This window comes from Trematomus bernacchii, unplaced genomic scaffold (genome assembly GCF_902827165.1).
Source record: "Trematomus bernacchii unplaced genomic scaffold, fTreBer1.1, whole genome shotgun sequence".
In the NCBI taxonomy this organism is placed as follows: Eukaryota; Metazoa; Chordata; class Actinopteri; order Perciformes; family Nototheniidae; genus Trematomus; species Trematomus bernacchii.
In genome coordinates, this window is record NW_022988050.1 from 7,777,131 (window position 1) to 7,804,346 (window position 27,216).

Below are 27,216 nucleotides of genomic sequence, written 5' to 3' on the forward strand. Positions count from 1 at the left end.
GATGAGCAGTTTTGTACCCAGAAGTAAGGCAAACAAAGAAGAAGTAGGGCTTTGATTGAATGAATGAAGACAGTCAATGCCATTTTTCCATACACTCATTATCAGCCATTGTGCACATGTGAATAGAGAGAAACAACAACAGCAATAACAAAAGCCCTTTGTCGGGAGCTATATTAATGTATTAAATAGAGGGCTGTCAAATCACTAAGAAAAATTCAGCCACTTCAGGAAGAAGAGCCAGATTGACTTAAGAAAAAGAAGAAAACCCTAATGAGAACGGAGGGAATTGAAATTCAAATGTTGACTAATTTGTTGGTGGCAGAAGACGTTGAACATCTACTTATGGTTGTAATGCATTTCCTGGCTTTGTGCATATTCATATGGGCTTACTGTGACACAGTCAACAGATGGCGAGAGGATGCAATGTGGAATTACACTGTGGAATGGGCTGCCATGAAGCTTCAAAGATGCCAATTCCAAATGCGAAATATTCAGTGAGGCGAGGTTTTGTGAGAGGCAGTGCCCTTTGAAATAACAATGAGCAAGGCCGATAATATTCCAGGTAGGGTTTTGGAAACAGTTTTTAGCCGTCAAAACTGAAAATAAACTTAGAGGAGAAGTCAGTTATGGACAATCCAAGTTTTCCAGCTCCACAGCATTTACAGTTCCTTAAATAGCATCTCTGCAATACTTGATATTTATATATCCTAATGGATTTGAGCAGTTGGTGTAAATTAAAATAACGTGCTGTGTATTTTACACTGTCAAATATCAGTATGAAGTCATATGCTGCCTCTCATTCTTATTTTACCTATTAACAAAAATGCAAACTCAGACTCCAATTCTAATTGTCACTAGTAAAAATCTAATTGCACTATTCAAATACATGTTTGTTACATCCTTTTGTGAGACCTTAATACAAATACATATAGAGGGATAGACCAGAAAGTTTAGAAATACCACAAAGAGAGAGAGGGATAAAGGTTGCTCAGCCCTCAGCCTTTTTGGTCTGTGCCAGGTTGAAGCTCGTGCCAAAACGCTCCTACCTTACGAGAGTAAAGAAGCCAGTAACACATGAGTGTAGGATCTATCACATCATATTTGACCTGTATACTGAAGGCTGTGCCTGTTCCCATCCATTTATAAATCCTTTTAAAATTATGGATTTTTGGTACACCATTGTGACTATGTTAGTAACTTCTATGTGCAGCATCCATTTGTAGACCTTGCCACCAAACCAAGACGTTATTCTTATTATGGTTTTTAATGATTTGTAAAGTAGTCACGATGAACTCACTGAGCCTCACAGTGTGATTTGGTCAAAACATAAATAAATACATATTTTCTATTTGACAAAATAAATACATTCTGAGTTGAACACTTGTCACTTGCATGTTCAATACAGACTCATCATATCTGTATTGAAAAGGAAAACAAATCTTCAATGACTTGACCCCTATTTAAACCCTTTAAAGATCATTTGGCTAACATAGACTGTTTGATCATGGCAAACATCCATCCATCTTTCTATCTTTTTCTTCACACACATATTCAATTTCAAGCATTGAGTTGATAGCTATTCTAGAATCTATTAGTCAGAAAGATGTCATAGGAAACATAAACACACACAGATGTATTCACACTGATGTATAATGTGTTGTGACTAATTCACCTGACCATCATAACATGTCTCTGGACTGTTGAAATAATCAAATCAACAATAAAATTGATCATTTTGTAATGGGAATCCAGTTTCATTGATGCATGAAAACGCAACAAGCTGCTGCGTTGCCATGGTGATTTCAAACTCAACAATGTCCATTCATGAAAAAAACACTTTGATTTCATCATCCAGATATCTGGTATTATCTGCTATTTATGTCATCCCATGGAAAGACTGAAATACCAGTCAAAACTCACTTACTATCAATTAATTTCGATTATTTTAATTTACAATGAACAACTATAATAGCAGTGACCAAAGACTTGTGTCCTTTTAAGCCTACTATTACCGAGGTTAAAAGACTATATGAATTCGTACTTAACTAACGGGAGAAAATATAAGATGTTATTTGTCTTTAGGCTCACATTTTCACACTGATTAAAATCCATTAAGACATGATAACAAGCTATTATGTCAGCCAGCAACACGTGATTCATCTATTTGTATAAAAGTCAAGAACACACTCGATATGTGTGTCACCGTTTTGCGCAATACATTTGTTTACCCAAAGATAAGGTAGTACATTGATGAAATAACATGTACTGTAGGCTATACCTGCTACCGTTAGCTAGCCTTCTCAGCTGAGAAATGCCAGCTGAGCTAACTGATAGCCAGCTCCAGCTCAGCGGTTCAACTCATTTATATAACTGTCTTACCTCCACTTAGTTTGGGAATTCGGCCAATTTTGTTGGTTACTTCGGCTGTAATGGTCCCAAAGTCCTGCTCGTATGCTTCAAAGTCGGAAGACATTGTGACGTTTAGGTTTAAAACAGGTTGCTGACAGTTAGCTCAGGATAATAACAACAAGTATCGAATGGTAGAATGAAGTTCCTTCCTTGAGTCGCAGTAAAATGCGCTCGGCAAGAAACATGATTTTATTTTCCTGACGCTAAAAGTGATTCAGCTTGTGAAAAGACTCTATCTGTCACGTTTATTTTTTTCAAGGGTTAACAAATACAAATACAATTATATTATAATAAATAAACAAATACATTAAATTGAGGATTTTAATTTGTCCACAAGAGGCTGGGGGTAACAATATGTGAGACACCATGAGAAAGGTTCCACTCGCTTTGTACACAGAAGAAATCGAAGAAAAAATCCAAGGAAGTGGACAGGTTGGTAATTTAAAGTGACAGTTTTTATCTCCATGTATACGAAATGTTCATATATGCGTATCAGTAAGCATTCGTTATATTTTTAAGATGCAATATAATCCGTGTTTTTTCTTAGCACCTTGTGTCAGTGATCCGTTAATCTTGTCAAGCTGGATAACAAGCTAGCTAGCTAGTTTACAGATGTCACGTTAGCTCTTATACAAAACCTAACAAAAATAATTGCAAAATTCACAATCCCTTTTGTAGTTAATTATTATTTTTGCCAGTGTGGTCTGATGTTGACACCTACATATACTATTCAAATACAATGTATTTGTCTTGATGCGGTTTAGCTAGCTTGGTAACAAGCTAATTAGTTTGTCCGCTGTTTGGGAAATGCTATGGCTTTCCAATAAGTAGAAATGCAGCGTCAGCCACTTTGGTGTATTATACATTTGCGTTTAGTGTGCTTGATCTAAAGCTTTTAGCTAATATGATTGCCTTATTGTAGGGACAATCATTGTGATGAAGTTTAAAACATCGGATTCTCTTATCAGGTTGCATTACTGTTAAAATAAGACTCCAGGAAATTACATTTTATTCTCTGTCAAACAACATCAATCCAAAACGTATAACATTTATGGGATAATGATTTATTACAGGGCTGTTATATTACAATATATTATTTGTAGGTAGGTGTGTTTAATAATCTGACAACTGGGTGTGTCTACCACAAACTTGGGTCATTAAGTGTAGATCACATGTGTTTTTAATTGTCTCTCTCTTTCTGTTTTTCTCTTAGATGGGGAATTAGATTTTGACACAAGACTAGTGTGCTCCGAAGATTGGCTGGAGAGGATGCTGCTCTTTGCCACGGCAAGGAACAATGGGACACGGAGAGACCCAATGACCCAAGAGCAGGCCAGTTGCTGGGTACTCAGAAGACGAGAAAAAATATGTGCATCACCTGCACTCCTGACTTTGCAAGGTAGCAGAGGAAAAGATTAACAGAAGCTTGGTCAATACATTTCAGGAACTCAACCAAAATATTAGTACAAACGCGAGAAGATGAATTTCCTGTCAAATTTTGTGACATTTCAGAACCTCCATGAGGTTCGAAGACTGTGCCACTGGGGTCCAGTCATAGCCCTGTCTGTCATTGCTATATGCTCCACCATGGCCATTCTGGACTCCATTATCTGGTACTGGCCACTAGACACTACAGGAGGCAGTATTAACTTCATCATGCTACTCAACTGGACTGTTCTCATCCTCTACAACTACTTCAATGCGATGTTTGTTGGACCTGGATACATCCCTTTAGGCTGGAAACCAGTAAGCATACTCAATAAAAAACTAAAGCTTAAAGCATTCAGTGTTTGTTTAAACAAAATAGTGTACAGAACAGGGTTTGACCATGTCTGTGAAATCACCTCTTAAATTTGCGATGTAGAGTGAAACCATACAGTCATATAAAATATATTTCATTACACATGTACCTTTTGTTTATCCCCAAACAGGAGAATCAACTGGAAGCCCAGTACCTACAGTACTGCAGAGTGTGCCAAGGTTACAAGGCCCCCAGGTCGCACCATTGTCGCAAATGTAACAGGTAGCTGTGTGAAAATTAAAGAGCATGCATCATATAATCTGTTATGTAAAAAAACAACCTAACATTCCCCACCACTCCTCTTCTCCTCTGCCTCCCCTCCACCAGGTGCGTGATGAAGATGGATCACCATTGCCCCTGGATCAACAACTGCTGCGGCCACCTGAACCACGCCTACTTCACCAGCTTCTTGCTGCTGGCTCCAATGGGATGCTCACATGCTGCCATCATCTTCATCATGACCATGTACACACAGCTGTATGAGAGAGTCAGTAGTCTCCTTACCACACCACACTATGCTTTTCATGGCCTACTGCCAACACAGCTTTTCCAGTTAATTAATCATTTTGATACACACTGTTTTCTTTTTCCTAACTGTAGATATCTTTTGGCTGGAGCACTGTAAAGATTGATATGAGTGCTGTGCGTCAATTCCAGCCTCTCATGCCATTCAGTGTGCCCGCCTTTGCTGCTACACTCTTTGCCTTAGGCTTGGCACTTGGCACCACTATTGCCGTTGGCATGCTCTTCGCCATACAGGTACGTTTTTCATTGGGGTTGTACATTTATAGTAGCTTGTGGCTAGTATTGCTGTCATTGACATGATCATTTCAGCATTAACCTTGGAAATGATGCCATTTATTAAAGCTGGAGTGTGCAGAACTTCTATCTCCCACTTCTCGCAGTGAGCAAAACTACACAAACACTGTTGATGTGTGCTTATGACAAATGCCTATGCATTCAGGTAAGCTTGCAGCGGCTCCCCCAGTGGTCCCCGTTTGCCCTTGGCATCGCTTTCTAATTAGAACTTAACCCTTTGTCTTAACGCTGTTTTCTCATCTGAAGCATACATTCAAGAAGCTTTTGCAGACCCTTTTTAGGTTTTTCCTCCATACTTTAAACTGCTGTTCCCCCTTCCTGCCCCTATAGCTCTGACTAGTTGACACATGATAGTGCACCAGAGCAAGAGAGTTTCCACAGACACCACAGCTCTGGTACACTGCAAAAATAAAGAGAGCATTCCCTTGCGGTGATAGCCTAATTCAGCATTGAGTGACCTCGTTTGGTGAAGGCTTGAATGTAACAGACATTTATTGATGTATAAAAGTCCTACGATCAAGCTAAAAGGCAAATATAAGTTGACTGAAATAGTCTATCTTTTTCAGATGAAAGTCATCCTTCGAAATAAGACCTCGATCGAGTCCTGGATCGAGGAAAAGGTCAGGATGTTTCTTTGGTTTCCAATGCTTGTTTTGTGATGATATCTCAGTTTTATTTAACATGGGTGCCTTTTTGTATTATTTGTTGTTTGATCTACAAACAATAATGTAGAATGTCACAAGCTTTGCTATTTAAAGCTTTGTTCTTTAAATAAAAATGTTCCCATTTATGACTAATTCACACACATCCCAGGATCATCTGTCAGTACAATACAGCAGGCTGAAACTTGACACCACCCCGCCTAAACAGTCCTATTGAAACACATACGAACACAACCTCCTCTGTTTTCCACTAGGCCAAAGACAGAATACAGCACTACCAAACAGGGGAGGACTTCATCTTCCCTTACGACCTCGGCACCCGCTGGCTCAACTTCAAACAAGTCTTTACGTGGACAGGGTCGCCCAAGGGTGACGGCCTCGTATGGCCAGTCCATCCCAAGTGTCACCAGCACACCTTAACTGTAGGTTCAGTTTGTTGTTTAGTATTGCATCTTTCTTTGTATTTCTGATGTCAAAGTTTCTTTGATTTTTAATTTAGCATTAGGTATTCTAATAAATCCTATTCTTGATACATTTCCTGTATAACAGTGAGATTTAAGTGAGGCTAATTGTCTTGTTCCCCCTCAAACAGATCGAACAACTGAAGCAGAAAGCTGATAAACGAGTGAGAAGTGTAAGTACCATGTGGACTTGATTTACACACAGATACACAAGAGAAGGTTTTAATTTGGATTGGCTAGGAAGTATGCGACTCCAGCGGAATGTTTGTGAGATTTAATCAATTCAAACATCAAGACAAAATCACTGTAATTGAATGCAGATTGTCAGAAATGTTGTCAGACATTGAAATTAATTATGATTGATGAATGTGACTTTATTAACCCACATTATTATCATGTCTAAATTAAGTTTGTTGTGGGGGCAGTATAATAATCAGATATGTTGTATGCATCGGCCAGCAGGTCCAGTATCAGGCAGTGGAGGACTATAATGGAGCCTGCTGTCCTCTCAGCAAAGGACTCCAAACCTTTTTCAGAACCCCCTGCACCGAAGAGCCCAGAATCCCCCTCATTAAGGGGGACACCATCCTGGCAACTCGTGGCACTAAGTAAGTTCGTTGTTTGTGTGTGTAGATCTCTGAATTGTTGATGTAAAAAAACTAAATGTCTAAAATGGTTTGATATAAGGCCAAACACCTGACCAGACTGGGATACCAAATTGTACCACTAGGTGTCACACTTGACTCAGAATCGCCTCCTGAGTGAAGCAAAATGAGACTGAGCGTACCTATTGCAGTTGTGCTTACAAGTTGCTTCTTTTCTTCTTTTTTTCCGCTTGAAATCCAAAATGTTGTCGTATTGATGCAGTTATAGTTTTCTTTGAAACAAACTCTAAAACACATCTTCCTCTCTCACAACTTTTCTGAAATTTGATCTTTGATTTATATTTAAAGGTCCCATGTCATGGCCATTTCTACTGATCATAATTCCATTGTTGAGGTATACTAGAATACATTTAAATTGTGCAATTTTCCAAAATCACATTGGTTTCTCATACAGCATCTCTGTATAGTATGTGTATTCACTGAATTTCACTCTGTCCTAAACGGCTTGTTGGAGCTCCTGCCCCCCCCCCCTCCCTGTGAGCCCAGTGTGCTCTGATTGGTCGGAACGTTGCGAGGCTCGCTGCTGCAGTGTGAGCTCGCTGGCGGTGTGTTTTCCGGGTCGGCGATACAGCGAGACACAGCGAAACTCATCCTGAGCACACACAAACACTCACAGCCGAAGTAAAAACAATAAGTGTGGCTTGATATTGAGTAAGAAAACGGTTGATAAACGCTGTGAGAATGGGTCTGCGGAGAGCATTTCTCCGCGATCCCAACTCGTCTATTACCAGCGTTCAGGGAGCTCTATGCAAGTCTAGGGACTCCCTGTAGTTGACGAGATAGTGACGCCAAGGGATCCTGGTGTGTGAGGTGCTGCGTGGATTGGTCCGTTAGGACCAATCCGGTCATTTGTTGTTAATTTGGGTAAGGGCACGTCACGATACCCAGGAAGAAAACATTGGAAAATGAGAAATCTCCAACGAGGCGTTTTGGGGAGGTCTTTTCAGTGTTAGAGTTTTACTCGCTACAGGGTGTACTTTGAGGGTTTGTGACTCTGCAGACCGTTTACATGCATAAAAACCTTCATAACACACAAGGGGACGGGTAATAACCGGAAAAGCATGACATGGGCCCTTTAAATCCATGAGTAATGGACCAGAACTGTATTGTAATTGTCTATTTAAATTCTCCTATTTAATGGGGTTTTTTTCTCTTCAGATGGTGGATGTATGGAGACAAAGTTTTGAACGAGGAGCATAATATAGGTAAGTTGTGATGGGCTAAGGTTAAAGTTAGGTTTTCCCTCTAACAAATGTATAACTGTGTCCTTTATTCCTGTTTTTTACAGTAGGAGACCGTGTAAGGGGATGGTTTCCAAGACGATGTGTGGAGAAGTGCCATTATGACACAGCTGCAAGCGATAGCACCAGCGATAAGAAAGTCAATTAATATATTGGAAGAGGATTCAAGTAGAGCAGGGGAGTTAAACTGAACAAAAGGTGTCTGTCCATGTTCATAAATATACATCCACTCAAGATGTCATGCCTCCTGCTGCAGGCTCACCATCAACAACTCATACTTTGACCAACTTGAATTTTTTAAAGGAACATAGTTCACTAAGTCCTACTGAGCAACTTGAATTCATTACTTAAAGATGACTACAGAGTTTGGAGAGTTAGTGGTCCCATGGGTTCAGTTTTACTCCTCTGACCAAAAGTGAAACCCAGCAAGAGTCTTAATTTCCCTAGAATTGCCCCCAAGCTTAAATGTGACTTTGTTTTGATTACAAACTTTTTACTTGAATCTGTTGTTTTTACTTGTGTTTTTTTGCTAATTATGCAATGCCTCTGCCCAGTTTACCCCGGGACTTCTTCATGCAACTCTTTCTACAGTATGGAAATTACACTTTATTTCTTTTTATTATTTTTGTTATAACTGTTGGCCTCAAACACTAAATTGAAAATTAAAATATCTTCTGCAAAACTCGACTCCTGTTTTTATGCTCTAGCATCTACCTAACATAACTGCATGCAACACAAGTAAGTACAAAGGTTGAGTTCATACTGAATGTTTGCATGACTTACAACTTTCATTCTTTGAGTATATCTGTCAAATAATTGGGCCTTCGGTGAAAAATTTGAATTGATGTCAGCGTATATGCAAGGACGTTTCACTTAAACTTTGCAATTATGTTTACATGACCTAGTACCTTTCATTATTTGAGTATATTCGTAAATACACTTATACTGCACAGCCAGAATACCTCAAACAAGGATTCAAAGTTCTCCTGAAACTAAAAAAATGTAATAAAACTATTAAAAATGGTAAAAACTTGTAACAAAGAGTAACATATTTATTTAAAGCTTTTGCACACCTATGCAAGTGCTTTAAATAACTCACTGATTGGGCTTTATCTGCTCGGGATCTTATTATAGGATACTTGGCATTAACTAAAAAATAAGATGTCTTGCCATGTCGTCTAATGATCTCTATATGTATTTATCCTGGGTCTGTTGTGTTTTTCTGTAGCCTCTTTGCTTCATCTGTATTTGATTAGGGTTAGGGTCAAAACAAACATTAATGGATTCATATAATAAAGCTGTAAATGTCATTCAATCGACCTGTAAAGTAATACACTTATTAAAGTCCGGTCAAATCAAGCAGAAACACTTTGTTTACATGCCTGGATTTATAAAGTTTACCTTACGGTGACTCCCTGTTAATTACATGGCTACGTTTCCCAGACTCCATCGCTTTTCCCCCCTCAACCATTCAGGGTGCGTGTAAAATGTCACGTGATTACCCTAACCAGTTCATGTGTGAGTGACTGGTCTGAAGGGGACTGGATAAGACAGTTCCTAGTTACATATTTTTCAGGAAACGATCTCTTCAGTAGATATGTGACCAGGTTCACTTAAATTGCACGATTCGTCCGTACTTCACGTCGGCTTAGGTTTCCTCCACTAAGGTAAGCTCATGTTAACAGTTGCATTGCAAGGTTGCCAGATATGTGCCAGATTGTCACGAACGATAATTGCTTGGTATGTGAGCCGCACCTAAAAGTACAGGTCGTTTGTGTTAATGCAGGTAAATAAGAAACACCAGCATCTTTAAAGGGTTGCTCTTTTATAATCATGCAGGGTCACTTTGCAAAGGGTTTTTATTGCCTTTTTTTTACAGGCAATGTGATGGTAGTACTACATTGCTAGCTAGCTACGACTTTGAGTAAACACTAGTTAATCTGAGCTTTAACTGTCAACTCTAAGCAAAAGAAAGTGCTTGCTAGTAAGCAAGACTTCGTAGTGGTTAAACATTGGCTGAACATTGATCAACGTTCAGTTTAAATCTGTATTATTTACTGTAGCTTCATACTTGTATTTGATTGGTCAATGGCTGAAAATCTGACCAATAACATGGTAGAGTCTAGGTCGGTTCAGGTCAGTCAGCTTCCTCGTTGGCTGAATGAAGAATAGTGACAATAACAAACGGCTGTTTTATTCACTGAAATACTTTGCCTCAAGGGTTAAACCGCTGGAGTGAGTCAGCATTGTCTTGTCACAATGTAACTAATGCATTGCACAACAAGCGGAATGTTTTAAGAAAGGTTTTTTTTTTGTAAAAGCTAGGTAATCATAAACACAGCTCGCAGACTGGAGGAATGTTAATGTGGAGTGTATCAGTAACTATCCATGGCATTCTTATAGCTTTGCAGTATGAAATAAACATGATAAGGATGCTAAACAGGACAATAACTTGTTGTTAAAATTCTTAGTAGGTCAGCTAAAATAATTAAAATAAAGAAAAACATTTTATCACCAAGTAAATGCATATTTAATGAATGATATGTAACTTGTGCCTTTATCTGTATAAGCAGTTTTGTCCTTGGGCGGTTGTTTAAAGGATGCATGTTAGCAATAATTATATCCTCTTTTTGTTATTTAAACCGTAAAGAAATTGCTACCTAGTACCACTGCTTGTGTAGTAAGCCTTCAAAGGTGGTTTTAATGTAATAAAATAAAAAATCTCAGCCAACTGCTTTCATTTGACTTGTCTTTCACTTTCCATCCCTAACAGTGACTCAGCAGATACTGTGACGGCTGTGATTCCCCGTGATATCGGCTGGTACCATGGCTATGTTCACCACGGGCATCCTTGTGCTGACGTCTCCTCTCAACACCCTCCCCTTGCGCATCGCTCCTGTTCTCAGCTCAGCCGCTCAGCTTGTGGAGCGCACACTGTACGTCCACCTCCACCCAGGGCTGATACTCGGGTGTGGGAACCAGCCTCGACCCGTCTTCATTCCACCGGTAGTGGACCTGTCAACAATCATTAGCCGCCTTTACAGCAACGCAGCTGATGTGTGCGGGCACCTGGATGTTCGTGTTTTGCTGACTAATGTTCGCGCTCAGTCAGCTACAAGCAGCGGGACCACCATCCCAAACGGCCCCTTCCCCAGACCACAGTCTCTGTCTCACTCCCCGGATGTGATCCTTACAGACTTTCCTCTGCAGAACCCGGGTCAGTCCAATCAGGTCATGCAGTGTCTGCAGAGTTATACAGGCCATTGCTACGTCTGTAGCCCCGGCCTGCCCTCAGTGCTGCTTCACCCACAGCTAATGATGCTACAGGAGACAGAGGATGCACTGAAAGAGCCTGAAGAAGAGGCAGAACCCTTGGAGACCTACAGTGACGTGGTGGTAGGGGGGACTTTTGACCGTCTCCATGGGGCCCACAAGACGCTTCTCAACATCTCATGCCTGCTAGCTAATAGGAGGTTCCTTATCGGTGTGTGTGACAAAGCAATGCTGAAAAGTGAGTAGAACATTTCCAGTGTTTTTGTCATTTTAGGAATGTCATCATATAGGCTAATTTCTCATATTTTGATGAACCCCCTCTCCCCTCTGACATACTTTTCTTCCTGGCTTTAGAAAAAGTTCTTAAAGAGCTGGTGGAGCCCTACTCTGTGCGGGTACAGAGACTACAGGAGTTCCTTCAAGAAATCAAACCCTCGCTGCAGGTGGAGATCGTGCCCCTTGATGACCCCTATGGAGTGTCTGTGGTTGACCCCTTGCTGCAGTGCATTGTGGTTAGTGAGGAGACTAGGAAGGGAGGCGAGGCTGTCAACAAAAAACGCATTGAGAACGTAAGTTAGGAAATATCCGATAAATGTTACACCAAACATGTTGACTTTTACCAGTAAATTGGACTCAAATGTTATAATACAATTGTACTTAAATTAAGGTCCTCCTCCTAAGTGATTTTTTTCTTGGGCTGAATTTTTTACTTTTTTTTACATCAACTCAACTTTTATTAAACACAAACGTGCATCCAAAAGTGCTCCATCCAACAATAAACATGCATATATCAATATCATGTAGCCCAAGTGCAGTTTTGTTTCTTTAAATGTTCATTTTAATCCTTTTTGGTCCAGATACATAGGAAACCTTAGCCTGGGTACTCCTTCTCACATATATATGATGTTTTGTTGTCTTTGCATCCTAAATCAGGGCCTGCCCGCTCTCGTCCTCCATGAGATCCAGTTGCTCAAAGATGCCCACCACACCGAGACAGAGGAGGAGAAGATCAGCTCCTCCAGTCTACGCTCTCGTTTGCTGGGAACCCTCCTTACCCCACCTAAAGTACGGCATATTAAAAAAAAACATCAGTTTTGATAAGGCATTTTATTGCATATAGATTATTAAGTGTGGTATTATTGCAACCTTAAGTCATGAAAAAAGTAATGCCAAATATGTTTTTTATTAACTCACTAAAGCAAAAGATTATACTTGTTTTCTTGCTACATTTGAGGAAAAGTGATTTATACAAAACCTGGCTGTTGAACAATTGGTATCAAGCACACAGATCAGATTTTGGAAACGTCTTAATGCTTAAAGGTTCAAATAAGAACTGACCTATACAGATACAAAATAAAATAGCTCTTCTTTACAGTATATAGGCGTATTGCAAAAATAAACAAACATGGTTTTTCATTCCCTGCTCCCATGCATTTCCTGTTTTCTCTGCACTAGGACACATCCCATCTCGCTCCACTTCCATATGTGATAGGCCTGACAGGAGGCAGCGGCAGTGGGAAGAGCTCCATCGCCCGGCGGCTGGAGGCTTTGGGTGCCGTCCGGGTTGACTGTGACAAGCTGGGCCACGAGGTGTACCAGCCCGACACCGCGGCACATCACAGAGTGCTCAAAGAATTTGGGTCAGGTGAGGAAACTCTTGTGTGATAAGGACCGGTTGGACTATGGTCAGAAATGCGTAATCCATCTCCTCATGATATCTTACCATTTTAATGAAATATATATAACGATGAAGAGCGCGGTGATGAGTTTCTTTCGTCCCTTTTAGATCTTCTGAATGAAGACAAGACCATCAACAGACGCGCATTAGGAAGGAAGGTTTTTGGAAACAAGGTAATGTGACAACTATCAATAAAGTTTCCGCACATCACAACATTGTAAATGACATGACAGACTAACCACTGTGTATCAACTGTACATTAAAGATGTTATTTTTTTTGCAGGAGCGGTTAAAAGCCCTCACTGACATTGTATGGCCTGAGATTGCGCTTTTGGTGAAGAACATAATCAGCCAAGCCAGAGAGGAAGGTAATGTAAGAAATAACATTTACATTTCCTTGTACTGATCGTATTAAGTGAAGAGATTTCCCCCAGTGTTCATGTGATCTGTTGCTATTTGCAGGTAAACAGGTGTGTGTGTTGGATGCAGCAGTTCTTCTGGAGGCCGGCTGGACAGACATGACTCACGAGGTCTGGGTCACCATCATCCCTGAGGAGGAGGTAAGATGTTTCACCTGCAAATCTCAATGCAACAGACATGGAGTCAAATTGACCTGTTAGGAAAATAGTACAAAGTAAAGTTGATGAGTCTAAGGTGAAGAGTTTTTACCGTGTATTTGTTTCTCGATACTGGAATTGTCTGTCTGAAAAGGCTGTTTAAGTTTGGGCTACAGAATGTAACCTAATCTTAAAATTATATTGGGAAGTGAAGTGAAACCAGTGGCAAGATGCACTAGTGTGCAAAGGATGTGAAGAAAAGTATTGGATTAAAGAATCTTTGTGTCGACATTTCTTAAGAACTTTAGTGCATATTCTTTCTTTTTTTTACTTTATCTGATGGCTTGTTTTTAGAAAAAAATATGACAACATTTCTGGTGGTGAAGTGGTGTGTGGCTACACGCATTGCTGATATACTGAGGGGCACCAAATTTGGCCATTTGAAATTGTACACATCCTGGTTTACACCTTTTTCTCGTAACTCACCTCTCCTTGTTTCCGCTCCCCTCTCAGGCTGTGATAAGGATAACAGAGCGTGACGGGGTGACCACAGAGGATGCTCTCCGCCGGCTGCAGAGCCAGTGGTCCAACAGTCAGCAAGTAGAGCGGGCCAACGTGGTGCTCAGCACACTGTGGGAGCCAGAGGTCACTCAGAAACAGGTCGGACACTCGCAGACCTTCAAAGTCTACACATGTACATTAAAGGTCACCTATTATGAAAAATCCACTTTTTCACGTCTTTTATACATAAACATGTGTCCCCTCTGTGTAAAGAGATTCTGAAAGTTTCAGGAATAAAGATTCGGTCACTTTTTGTCCTGATCCATTTATATAAAATCCTGTCTGAAAATGAGCTGATCAGAATTTAGCCACTTTATGTCATAACGATTTTTTTGGCTTGTGTAACCATTAGCCAATAACCAACCAAGGTAACCCCACCCCACCTTATCACCTGAATCTCCTCCTAGAGCACCATTGTGTTATTTTTAACCAAATGTCTCTCAGAGGGGCGTGGGGAGTGGCTCCTTATTTTCATCTAAAGTAAAAGACAGAGAATCAGCCCTTTTTGAAACAGGGGGGATTATGGGATGCTGCAATGCATGATCTGTTTGGTATTTTGAGCCAAACACTTCAGAGACATGTTTTGTATATCTGAGACCTATAATATATTGATGAAAAACAGTATAATAGGAGACCTTTAAATATTTTAATTTTGTAAAATGAGAAAACTGTCGTAATAATTCTCCCTATGTCTTATTTTCTTTAAAGGTACTGAAAGCTTGGGAGCTTCTTCAGGAGAGAATCACGCAGAGGACAAAGGGAGATGTATCATCTTAGCTGTGTAGATGTGATTACAGAACAAGATGCCTTAGGAAGAAGTGAGAATGGTTCCTGTGCCATTTCAGCAAATCCAACACGCTTTCTTACTTCTGACCAAGACTCAGTGCCTAATTGAGTTCCCACAGGTTTTTAATAGTTTTTTTATTTCAAGATGCACTGAAAGAGGGATGCATAAGGAAAAACAATATTAATAATTCCAAACAATAGTATTTTGGAGTTTGAAGGCTGGAATTCATGTTTGGGATTATTCTTCAAATATTTTTTTGAATGACATGAGTTTTAAATAGTTCCCGTTTAAATGATTTGCCTAACATTCAGCAAACCAGAACATTCTCATTTCTCAGCAAAGTCTATTTTTAGCACCTGTTCAGTTGATGACACTATGACACAAGTTCTTTCCATGTTTTCAAAGCACAATTAATGAATGTAGCTAAGCAACTGATGGTATGCAGTTTCAGGGATTGGTAGAATATTTTTAACAAATGTACAAAAAATAACTGAAATATATTTGGAATAACCAAATTAGATGAATTATATGAGAATTCTGTGCAATAGGTTAGGATATTTTTGAAATATCAGTGTAGATGCGTTTAATACACTATCCCCCTAACATGATGAAAATAATCAATGACACTGTACATTGACACACATTAAAGACAATATGATTTAAATCCAGCTGATGTGAACATTATCTATACATCTTTGAAAGGTTTATTTAAAAAGGAAAAATGGAATGGAAATCCAAGAATGAACATTCAATTATTAATTTCTCTGAACATACCTGAATTAAAGCCAAAGATACATCAAAGTGGAAACAAAATAAAAAACCGATGAGTTTATCTTGTGGTAAAATGTATGTTGTCAGATCCTAAAATTATAAATCAATGTTTACATAAAAGACTGCTTCATTGCCAAAGCTTGGTTTTGTCCCATGAAGTCATTGAAGTAACATTTGGTGGTACAGTTGGTTTGAAAGTGTAAGCCTCTTTCATTTCATTGCTTTGCATGTCATCTTGGAAATCAGTGAAAAATATTAATAAATTGGTGTAATATTAACCCATTAGTGATCTCTGCATTTTTCTTAGTTAAGGCACGGGCTAATGGGCCAACTTTATTTTGTAATTGATGAGGTTAAAGTTTATGTTTCTTCATTAAAAATGCTATGTAGCATGGAACATTTCACTAGTTTTGAATGAAAAATAAATGCATTTCAACATTTTCCTCATATTCAGCCTTTAAAAACATTTTCATTTGAATAATATTTTAATGTGCAAAATGTACAGTTTTCACGTGAATGGTGCTGAGCTCACAGTAGCATGATTTCACCTTTATTTATTTTTATGTGACTAGTGAAACAAAGGGTTCTGGGTATTTGGTCCAAAAACAACCATAATAGTTTTTTTCCCCTTTAAATAAATTGTAAGAAGCCTTTTTTTGTGGCAGTATATACCTGTCCACCCATGTACAGACGTCATGTCCAGGCTATATCAAAAACCTTCACATCAGTCTACTTCTGAAGAGTCTCCTTACAAATGAAGGACATCTTAAGCTCCTTTTGTTTTCTCCATTTACATCTCCACTTTCAGTTTGGCGGAGCACACTGCTTCCCCCAGCTTGTTGCCGGCCCTGCACACATAAACTCCAGAGTCAGAAAGCTCCAAATCCTCCAGAACCAGAGAGCAGAGCCCGTCTTCATGTTGCTCCATGCTCACTCTGCCCGATTCACACACCGCCTTCTCATTCTGAAGCCACTTCACCTCCAGCTGTGGGTAACCTAGAATTGAAACAATGAGACATTATTACAGAGTTAAAACATTTAATAACTAATAAAGGGGATACAAAATATCACATATATATAAAAAAACAAATGGTTTCTGGTCTTGATACAACACATTGTTAAATATTCCCAAAGCCAATGGTTGCTTTTCCAATGTTAAAATAGCTCAAATAGTTTGAATGGTGAACACAATGATGGTGAATATGTTTAGCCACAGTTGTGATACGATAGTGTGAAGAAAAAAATAAATAGAACTATATTTCTTGCAAATTTACGGTTTTAACATCAATATGCTTTAAACCATAGGTAGGAGATTTTAACATTGGTCCTAGAAAAACATTGCTGAGAAAATAAAAACCTTTGAACGGTCCCGTTAATGTGTCATTAAGCAGGGAAACATAACCCTGAGAACATACTTTACTGAATCCATGTGTCAGTTCCACACTGGTTGTGAACAGATTAAACAAAGGAATTAGAACGTAAATTAGTTATTTAAAAAACAATGTTGGATTAGCCAAGCAAAGTTGTAGATAACTAGCCTTCATCAAAACAATGAGCTCAAAGAGGGTGAAACACTCATTAAAAACAGATAACTACAGATCCAGGTAAACACTATGGTTGCGGTCGAATAGTCCAAAAATCAGCTCCTATCGTCTCCCTATCGTCTATTCCTTGACCTCTGTGTGAAACGTCACGGGGTTAAGGGATAGTGGATAGGAGAATTCAAAAGAATTTAGGAGAAGAGACTGCGGTGCTTTGAGAATCCGACTGCACTTTCACTATCCGACGTGTTTATGATGCGCCAGCGGACGTCATAAATGTGCGTCTGCTGCTGTGGGGAAACTATGGAAACTACAGTTTTCTATACAGCGGACTACAACATGGATGTATAATAAGAATTATATCCTTCCTCGGTCATAATCTGTTGTTTCCGTGAACGGCCGACTGTTGTGTGACGGCAAATGCTGCGGCCGCAAGGCATTGTGGGGCAGCATTTTCTCCTCTCCTTTCGGTTAGGGAGGTCCAGTGGTTCCTAAGCTAAAGGAGGTTATAAAGGAAGTTTGAAACCTCCTTTCCTATCATTTAGAGAATTCGAACGGCTCTTATCATGGCTGCCACTGAGGTACTTCCGGGTCATTTCACTCCGTTAGGAAGGTTCCTAAGCAAATCGGACTATTCGACCGCAACCTATCTGTTTGTCGATTTCTATGAAAAGTCCTTATTAAAAACAAAGGAATTTGATTCATGGCGGATATAAAAACAATAACCATGGCAGCTTTAAGTTCAGCCAGTTTAGGTTTAATCATACTATATCAGAGCATTGTCTTTTTTTGCTCTACTTGTAGCGTGTGCTGAGGCATTATACGAAGTGCAGCACAGTTCTGTTGCCCTACCATTGACAAGGCATGTGAGCCGAGCTGTGGCTCCTTTGGGAAGGGTGGTGTCCTTCAGGGCCTGCTGGAAGCGAGGCTCACTCTGCAGCTGCTTATCCAGCGACTGGATGGCCTCCTCTGCCTCTTGGCTCCATCCTGGCTCTGGATGAGAGGGAGGAGGATGATGATGATGATGATGATGATGAATAAAACAGAAACAAGGCTTTACAGATCACAAAAGGGTAAACTTGAAGTGACAATCGGAAACAGTGAGTCATCTGCCATATGTATGTAGCTCTGGGACACAGGAGGGCATTGAGTGTGTATGTGTGTGTCTTTTTATCAGTCTTACCCTCTGAGGAGCTGCCAGGAGAGTCTGGCCTGTTGGAGAGATTAGCCATCCGCTGTAGGGCCAAAACAGCCTTGCCAGTTTTCTAGAAGTTTAAAAGGACAAATAGCAATGGATGACAAACCACACTCAGAACCAAGCTTAAGGTCTTTTATAGGACAATGGATTGAAAGGTCATCATCGGGAAGCACTGATAAGGAAACTGTTCACATTCTTGGCTGATGGCATTTTAGTAATTTCTTTACCTTCCACTTGCGCTTGGCCAGAAAGCGTCTCATCTTGCACTTATTCAGGGACTTGGTGGGTAGGGGGCTCAGTGGAGTAAAAGAGGCCACCCAGGGGTGTGCGAGGGCCTCGGTACATGACGGCCTGCATCTAAAGTGCAGGTGGATAGAGAGAGAGGGGGAGGAAAGCTGTCAAATGCCAGCAGTGTCTTGTGAATTGGATTATCTGCTGCATAAATACAATCCTGGCTCTCCCCGAATCATTTCTAAATGCTTAGGTAACATGCAAAACAAATGTCAAAGGGGACATTTTGCTCATAATTGCCTTGCTGTGACATTATCAACTGGAGGTTACCACAAAGAGAATCTAAGCAGTTTTTAAACACAACTATCATATACTGTAGGTAACGGTGTCATGAACAAAATAGACCAACCTCCGGTCCTTCTTCAGCAGGGAGCTGATAAAGTCTTTAGCTTGATCAGAGATGTCCTCAAAACTCTCCTGGTCAAACTCGAAGTTGGCAGCAGTCACAAGAGCCAAAGTCTCGACATCGTTGTTCCCCTGGAAGGGAGATTCTCCACTGAGCCTAGGACACAGAACAATTTAACAATTAATGAAAAGTAAGATACACAATAATGCCTCGTTTCTTCAGAGATTATGTTTGTACCTATAAACAAAAGGAATGTGGGTTTTTAAACATTGACCCGTGTGTACAAATTAATAGTCTTGAGTTTGTTCATTTCCAAAATGACTGCTGGATTTGGTTTAAACTTTGCAAAAGATGTTGTACTCGTATTATGTTAAGGAGGGCTGCAGTAATGCAACACCACCAGCAGGGAGCGCCAAATCTGCATTTGTGGAATAGTTTTTATGAAATCGAAATGAATCTTGCATCACTGACAAAATCCAAGTTGCTAATGTATTTATTTTACTTTAAGTGGTTTTCAAATTACATAAACAAAAAGTAAAAACAGGACACTTATCATTGTCGTCTTAGGGTTTTTACTGTCCCACACTTGACCCTCCAGGTTCACTGTTTTCACCTGTAACTTTTATGTTTGTGTGTATGAATGTACCTATAGTTTAAATCACTACAGCCTCTGTTGGACTTACAAGATGTAGCAGATGACTCCGATGCTCCACAAGTCCGTCTCCAGGCCTATAGGCTCATAGTTGATCACCTCAGGGGCCACAAACTCCGGGGTACCATGCATCACCATCAGAGGTTTACCCTCCTCTGGAGAACAAGAGAAGAGAAAGGAATTCAAAATGTTTGCCTGTTTATATTAGCCTGTTTACAGATGGCTACAGTCATCTCTGAATAGATTACCGAGCCTACAAATGCAGCTTTGGAAGCATCACCTAATTTAGTGCTTGATTTTTCTTTGCAGGCTTTGCTGCATGTACAGAGTTAAAGCAGTCTATTTAAAGACTGGTTATTATGCAATGGGCATTGTAGACATCTAAGAATTTAGAGATGACACTCCTTGATGTTACCTTGGGTTATTTTTGCATGTATTGAAATGAGTGATCCTTTGTCAACCCTGCTGCGTCAGGATAATAAAAGGTTATACAACTTCTCACACATTGAGAAGTTGGCAAATTTATAAAATATATAAATATATACAATTAAACTTCATGCAAAGTTCCAGCCAAGAATAGGTTTAATTCTCCATGTGCACATGACTAATCAGCATGGACTGGCCCTTTGATTTTCATGGCTTGAATCTTTAACTGGACTGCACACAGGATGTCATTATTAAGAATACTCTCTGGGCCATTTATTCACTGTCCCCTTTTTTTTTTTAATGCAGAAATAAAATGCTATATTCAAGGGAATTTCCATTCCTAATCACTTCATATTTACTATATAAGGATATGACATCCAAGAGATATCTCTATGAGAGTTTTTCTACAGATCCAGCAAACTCACCCAGTTCACTAGATAAGCCAAAGTCGATGATTTTGATCCGTGTGCCAGTTGTATCCACACAGACGATGTTCTCTGGCTTGATGTCCAAGTGGACGATTTTCTGCTTGTGAACATACTGCATGCCCTCAAGGATCTGCTGCATGTAGCGGGCGCTGGTGGGCTCCGTGTGCTCAAAGTTTTCATCCACGATGCGTTCAAAGAGCTCCCCGCCTGCAATACTGGGCAGACAAATGACACCAATTTAAATCCATGCTTCAAAAACAACCTTGGTCTACTGTCGCTATGAGTTACATCAGATGAAAGGTTATTATCCAAATGAAATAATGTTCGAAATGACTATAAAATTACAAAAAGGTGTTGATATTTTTGGCTGGATAGCATCTAAAATGTCCAAATGACAGTTGAAAAAACATACTTAATACTTTAATATGTTATACCCATGTGGTTTGTTAGCATATTATAGTTTAAATTGAGATTCTTATTTGTCTTTTTACACAAACCCAGGTCTTTCCTCCACTTGCTGCTTTGTAAGCACTGGAAAATATTTTAAATCACTTGTTGCTTTGCCCAGATCAGCAGTAGAAACGTCCCAGCACCAGATACACATTAAAAGTCACTTTTTTCAAATGTACTTACTACTCCATGACCATCACCATCTCAGGCCGTGATTCATAGGCAGCGAGGCACTGGGCCAGTTTTGGGTGGTGAAGATGGTTCATAATTTCGATCTCTTTGCGTGCTGCCATTCTTTCTTTGGAGGTTCGGGCTCGGTAAAACTTCCCAGCAACCTCCTGACCTGTTTCTTTGTGGGACAGCCGAAACACCTGGCCAAACTTCCCACTGTCATCAAAGCAAATAACAGGCATTACAACTTTACTCTGCTTTGAAAGACAGTTCTTAACATATTTGCAATTAACATGTGTGCATTGAAAATCTCATCGACCTGGAGTTTATATACTCACACTCCCAGCTGCTCGTGCACATTGTAGTGATCCTTGGCCTTGTGTTTGGTGTCAATGGTCACTGTGACATATGAATCAGGCTCGTCCTTTTTTTCTTCTTCTAAAACAAAAAACACAGTTGCCAAATAAGCACTTCAAACCTGACAGATAAACCTCAAGTCCTCTTCTCAAATATTTGACATATCCAACATGTCACTTACTTGTAGTCGCCATGTTCACACACTCAGACTCCATGCTAGGTTCGCTGACCCCCGCTGAGTTGTAGGCTCTAACACGGAAGCGGTACTGACCCAGAGGCTGCAGGCCAGAGCGCACGTGGAAGGTTGTGTTTTTACAACGGCTGGTTGCTTCTGTCCAGCTCTCAGGGCTGTCTCGGCCCTCATTTCTCACCTCCACTTTGTAGCCCAACACTGCTGTGCCCCCGTCGTAGCTGGGCCCCGTCCAGGACAGGACCAGGGACTGAGTGGACAGCTGGGACACCACTGGCTGTGAGGCCGGAGGGTCAGGGCGGTCTGAGGAGAAATTCAAGAGCAAAATATGTTTAGTTGAATAGCTAGAGACAATGTTACAGGTAAAATCACTGATTGGTAGCATGGGTTGGAGATTGTTATTTCCATACACACGGCATGGGGGTTGAATCGGTTTTTTATTTTCTGCCCTTTCCCTTCTTCACTATAGTTTTTGTATCAGTTATATTTCTTTTAATCAATTCACATCCCTGCAACAAGTGGTGCTGATAGGAAAATTATATGAGATTTTTAGTAGAGGAAGAACTCAGATCAAGTTAAGGTACTAAAATACTCTAATACAAGTCCTGCATGGAAAATGTTCCATAAGTACAATATACAAATAAAATCAAGAAGATTTACTTAGTTTTCAAAGTAAAATACTCAATTCGGAAAAGTTTCACTTAAACAATCAAAACCAATCCATTTTGTATCAGTTATCAACACATTTCTCAGCTGTATTGTGTATTTTGCATTGTATTGATTTGGAGATGCTTATTTCCATACACATGGCATGGGGGTTGAATCAGTTTCTTATTTTGTGCCCTTAATCTCCATACTTTCCCTTCTTCACTATAGTTTTTTTTAATCAGTTATATTTCATTTATTCAATTAAATATAAGTGTGGTGCTGATAGGAAAATGATATGGGATTTTTAGTAGAGGAAGAATTCAGATCAAGTTAAGCTACTAAAATACTCTAATACAAGTCCTGCATGGAAAATGTTCCATAAGTACATTTATACAAATAAAATCAGGAAGATTGACTTAGTTTTCAAAGTAAAATACTCAATTCGGAAAAGTTTCACTTCAACAATCAATACCAATTCATTTTGTATCAGCTATCGACTCATTTTCCAGCTATACTTGTATATAGTGTATATTGCTTTGTATCGATTCCTACCCATGACACTGAGGGAGATGGTGTGCTGGGCAGAGCCTTTTCTGTTTCGCACTACGACGGTGTACGAGCCTTTGTCCTCTGGGCAGGCCTGAGAGATCTCCACACTGCTCTGTGTCTCACTGCTCATGATAGACTTCCTTGACCCTCTTACTACCACCTGAAGAGGAAGCAAAGTGGATGTGCACATCAAAACATGTTGCTCAATCTCAAAATTAGAATATCAAGTAATGAATTAAACTTACAACCAATGAATCTCTTATTGTTACCTTGTCTTTGTTGAAAATCCAGCAGCAGGCCACAGGGACAGAGCTGCTCCTGAACTCACAGTGAAGTCGGGCCTGCTCTCCTACTCGAACCTCCACCTGCTCTGGGGGGTCCACAAACTCCACAGGAGGCCCTGAGGAAAGAGTTTATTTGATTAATAAAACATGACTTAAGTGCTATAAAATTAAGCTTACATGTTGTGGTGTTCTCCACTCACCTTTGCTTGGGGAGACTTTTGTTTGAAAGTTTGTATCACTGATAGCTGTGGGGACTGAAGAAGGAGGTGGATTTACAGGTGTGTGCTACTATAGGTCGATGTAAGAAGTATCTAACCAATCACATGTCAGCAGTCATGTTAGGTTGCAGAGACAGCTATCAACAGACAACCAATGCAGCCACACATGATTGTGTGGGACTTCAACAGGTGAGTGAAGTTTAAAGACAAAATATTGTTTTTAGCTGAACAAAATACATGTGATTCCCAAATTTAACCTCACATTATTTGTGTGTGTTGCTGCTTTGATCTTCAATAATAAGAATGTTTAAAGTATTCATAGCAAGATGAAATCTGAAGCCTCTTGGGGACATTTTTTCCAGACAAAAAGAAACTCACATGCCAATTATTTACTTGAACAATTTAAAAAGTAGTTTAGATATAATAATAAAAATAATCCTGGCCCCACTTGTTTCAGAGATTCTTTTTTTTCTAAGGAACCAAGAAAGACAATCATAGCAAAACCTTTTTTCCAACTGTTCTTAAGTCATAGACACAAAGGAATTGACATCAGACTTAAAGATGGGATCTCCAAAATAATTCCCACTTGCCTCTCAGGGCTTTCCCTAAAAAGCAGAAAAAACGAGGGATTTTGTGGGTGTATACCAAGGCATTTTATTTTATAAAGCTTTAAAAAAGTTTGTAGTCTACCTTTGTTTTCTTCTCTGTGCTGTCGTCCATTTTTAGAAGCTGAGGACAATTTGGTGTTCTTGGGTAACGCAACCTTAAATGTGACCTCACTGTGCACATGGTTGCTGGTTCTGGGGATTTCCTTTGTTTCTGTATCATGGCAAACAGAGTGGATACAGGTTTAATGTACACAGTGTGATTCAATAGGAAAGATTTACGCTTAAACTCACTCCAACCTGTTTTACCTGTGACTTGTAACACAGCACTGCTTGACTGTTTCCCAGCAGTATTCTCAGCTGTGCACGTGTACGTCCCGGCATCGCCAGGTTTACACTGAGTCAGAGACAGACTGGAAAAACCATTCTGGAAGGAAGTTTTACTTGAGTGCAACCTCTCACCTAGAAGACAAAACAAAAATAGGCAAACAAATGTTTTTACTGTTTTGCGATACTTCTAAAGACAGGATATTGTGGCTCAATCCTGGCTCCTAAAAGAGATGAGATAGGCTTTTTGAAGGTATGGTAATTAGACATTTACCATTGTGTAGCCAGGAAATGTTCAGAGGTTGACTTCCTGTGATAACACCTTGAAAGGTAGCATCACTTCCTTCACAGACTGCACAGTCGCTGATTGGTTGTTTGAAGTGAGGCGTTTGGAGCGCCTGTATGAGTGGAAGTCTGGAATCTAAGAGGAGGGGAGAGGTTTGGGACAATGGGTTTTTTGAAGACGGGATTCATTCAGGGTTCACCTTTTCCAATCAAATTAAAGCACTTTCAAGTTACATTTTAAGGTTTTTGAAGCACCTTAAAGCTGTGGTAAATCGCATATTTACATATATTAATGCAGTGCATAAACTCAGTGACCTGGACAATTTAGTATAATCCAAAACATCTGTGCTGCCTTGAAGTTTACCATGATACCTACACTGTTTTTTGCAATTATAGGTTTTGGCATTATATCGAAAATTGTTTCTGATATTTATCCCCCCTGATGTACATAAATAGGGGGGACAAAAAATGTGAAACACTTCTAAATATAATGTCGTCCAATACAAGATAATTGCAAACTAAAACCGTAATATTAAACATAATTGCCTTTATATAGGCTTGACAATGTCAACAACTAAACATTACAAACTTTGTCAAGGTATAATTTATGGCTGAAATGTTGCATTGTATTGCATTAGATTGCACATCTTAACCAAAATAAAGTGGCAAAAAGGAGTTATTGGCCTTTCCACTGCAGGCATGATGCAACTGATTGAACTATAGATGAACTTTAAATTCCCTGTGTGGATGCAAATGTAGTCAAAAACTATAGACTGATGTTGATGTGTAGTATTGTTAACTCCAGGCAGAGCAGCTAAGTTAATCAGTCACTTGTGGCTGAATCCACTGGAAAGTGTCACAGCTGTGGGTACCAGCATGAGGAATTTGACACGGTGTTTGACAAGATTTTCCGACCAGATGTGTGTTTGCACACATGTTTTTTGGTGTTCAGTGTGTTTACATTTGGGGGAGAAAAGGGGACGGGCATGCTGCATGTCACTCCTTTAAACTCCTGAGGACATTTCTGACAGCATATGTAACTAATTACATTTCACAATATCCTGCTATATATAGAGAGCTGCACCCTTAAAGTGGCAAACTTTCCCCAGTGGAGCTAAACATATCAAACATGTGTAATCTAACAGATCCCCATGTTCCAATTTGCCCTCATGCAAAGGAACAGAAGTTCGAGTTTCAACATGAAATGCCTGCAGGGGCTGCAGGACTGAATGTGACGTGGTACATTTCATTTATTTAACTTTAATATATACACATTATAGTATTAAAATCAATTGATAAGTGCAAAAGTGATTGTTTAAGAACTATGGACAACAGCAAAGCCACGCACAGGCGCTCTCTACAGACTTCTTTCAAGTTTAAAATCCCCTAGGGAAATACATTTTTTGGCAGCTTCACCTCTCGCTGAAATGTGTTCAAGGTTGAAGGGGCAGAATAGGAGAATGTATTTTTAACAGATTCTGTACGAACTGAAGGAATGGAGGGAGTGATAAAACCTGGGAGAATTGGCTATGGCAGCACTGTTTTACATGACATGCAGTGAAATAATACAGGGAGGCTGTAGCGTAGTGGACTAGTACGTTGGTGTTCGGATCAGGGGTTCAAACCCCACTGCAGTCAGCATGTTGTTGTGTCCCTGGGCAAGACATTCCACCCCAAATTGCTCCTGTGGGGATTGCCCACAGTATTGAGTATGTAAGTCGCTTTGGATAAAAGTGTCCAACAAGTGACATGTAATGTAAAAATAAGTCTTACCTGTTGCAGATGGGATCCCCAGCTTGTGGGTTCCTGTTATCTTCCTGTTACTGGTATCCAGTCCATTCTCTTTCTGTTTCTCCACACAGAAAGTCCTGGCTTGAGGCTTCAGGGCCAGCTTGAAAGTAGACACAAAGGTCTTTGGCTTTCCCCCATCCTTATCCATCTCTAGGTAGAAATGATAACCAGATAAGTTTCAGATCACTCATCAGTCAGGCCCCTCTCTTGCTTATGGTGTCCGTTTTTAAGTATAGTGTGAAGCTGATGTGTTGAATGTTTTCACAAAGAGCCTCCGCATACAGGCTGCCTCTGCAATCTCTACCCACCCTCAGCCCCCCGATACACAGGAAACAACCCTTTTTATCTGGAAGGCCAATTAAAAACACACATGTCCAGCCCACACTGTCCCTCTGCGCACACAGAGGGAGAAAGACACATGCGATAGAAAACATGAGTAGGAAATGTGTGGGAGAGGCAAAACATTCAAGCTGGAGAAAAACAGTGCTTTATAATGATAGAAGAAACACAAAAGACGTTTTTAAAAAGCATTTTTACCTGGTTATATTCATACAAACTTCCCCTCTCAGCTTCTGATGGCCATTTCCCACCTGTAAACACCTATTCCCTGTAAACACGGGAGGTAAACTGGGGGTATGAGTAGCGCTGCCAGAGCCACCGCATGAATCAAGACGAGCCTGTAGGACGGCTTTCTGTCTGTGTTGACTCTGCTGCCTGTGCACAACATGTAAAGAATCATGAGGTTATTCTTTAAAGCCGGGGACTTCCGGGGGT

The 27,216-nt window shown here is 40.0% G+C and overlaps 4 protein-coding genes across 14 annotated transcripts in view; 2 read left to right on the top strand and 2 right to left on the bottom strand.

Annotated features, from left to right (window-relative positions):
• vti1a (vesicle transport through interaction with t-SNAREs 1A) overlaps nt 1-2,576 on the bottom strand; it is a 107,355-nt gene extending 104,779 nt beyond the window's left edge. For all 5 annotated transcript variants that reach the window (XM_034119971.1, XM_034119975.1, XM_034119970.1 and 2 more), the window contains exon 1: nt 2,380-2,576. In XM_034119971.1, coding sequence (XP_033975862.1) covers nt 2,380-2,473 — 94 coding nt within the window. In that variant the 5' untranslated portion in view covers nt 2,474-2,576. The remainder of the gene's footprint in view (nt 1-2,379) is intronic.
• Nucleotides 2,577-2,779: 203 nt separating this feature from the next.
• On the top strand, nt 2,780-8,740 carry zdhhc6 (zinc finger DHHC-type palmitoyltransferase 6). Of its 3 annotated transcripts, XM_034119961.1 has the most exons (12): nt 2,780-2,841; nt 3,623-3,808; nt 3,922-4,155; nt 4,341-4,432; nt 4,538-4,697; nt 4,811-4,969; nt 5,596-5,649; nt 5,946-6,113; nt 6,284-6,325; nt 6,612-6,760; nt 7,976-8,022; nt 8,106-8,740. In XM_034119961.1, exons 3-12 carry the CDS (start codon nt 3,997-3,999, stop codon nt 8,204-8,206), a joined length of 1,131 nt encoding a protein of 376 aa, XP_033975852.1. In that variant the 5' UTR covers nt 2,780-2,841; nt 3,623-3,808; nt 3,922-3,996; the 3' UTR covers nt 8,207-8,740. The 3 variants fall into 3 exon arrangements, with proteins under 3 accessions (XP_033975852.1, XP_033975850.1, XP_033975851.1); XM_034119959.1 differs by having other exon boundaries at nt 3,623-4,155; XM_034119960.1 differs by having other exon boundaries at nt 3,623-4,155; nt 6,615-6,760.
• Nucleotides 8,741-9,588: 848 nt separating this feature from the next.
• On the top strand, nt 9,589-15,963 carry coasy (CoA synthase). The gene is made up of 10 exons (XM_034119047.1): nt 9,589-9,725; nt 10,832-11,569; nt 11,686-11,900; nt 12,265-12,396; nt 12,787-12,976; nt 13,118-13,182; nt 13,293-13,377; nt 13,472-13,569; nt 14,080-14,226; nt 14,836-15,963. Exons 2-10 carry the CDS (start codon nt 10,885-10,887, stop codon nt 14,902-14,904), a joined length of 1,686 nt encoding a protein of 561 aa, XP_033974938.1. The 5' UTR covers nt 9,589-9,725; nt 10,832-10,884; the 3' UTR covers nt 14,905-15,963.
• LOC117473463 (myosin light chain kinase, smooth muscle-like) lies at nt 15,605-27,171 on the bottom strand. 5 transcript variants are annotated; one of them, XM_034119041.1, is made up of 18 exons: nt 26,980-27,171; nt 26,425-26,592; nt 24,641-24,787; nt 24,349-24,501; nt 24,125-24,253; nt 23,417-23,470; nt 23,202-23,332; nt 22,936-23,092; nt 21,727-22,038; nt 21,527-21,626; nt 21,201-21,404; nt 20,565-20,782; nt 19,745-19,868; nt 19,065-19,217; nt 18,652-18,781; nt 18,410-18,491; nt 18,079-18,219; nt 15,605-16,681 (listed from the first exon to the last, which is right to left on the bottom strand). In XM_034119041.1, the coding sequence occupies exons 2-18, from the start codon at nt 26,588-26,590 to the stop codon at nt 16,476-16,478; spliced, it is 2,607 nt and encodes an 868-aa protein (XP_033974932.1). In that variant the 5' UTR covers nt 26,591-26,592; nt 26,980-27,171; the 3' UTR covers nt 15,605-16,475. The 5 variants fall into 5 exon arrangements, with proteins under 5 accessions (XP_033974932.1, XP_033974936.1, XP_033974935.1 ...); XM_034119045.1 differs by lacking the exon at nt 24,641-24,787; XM_034119044.1 differs by lacking the exon at nt 23,417-23,470.
• Nucleotides 27,172-27,216: the final 45 nt, after the last annotated feature.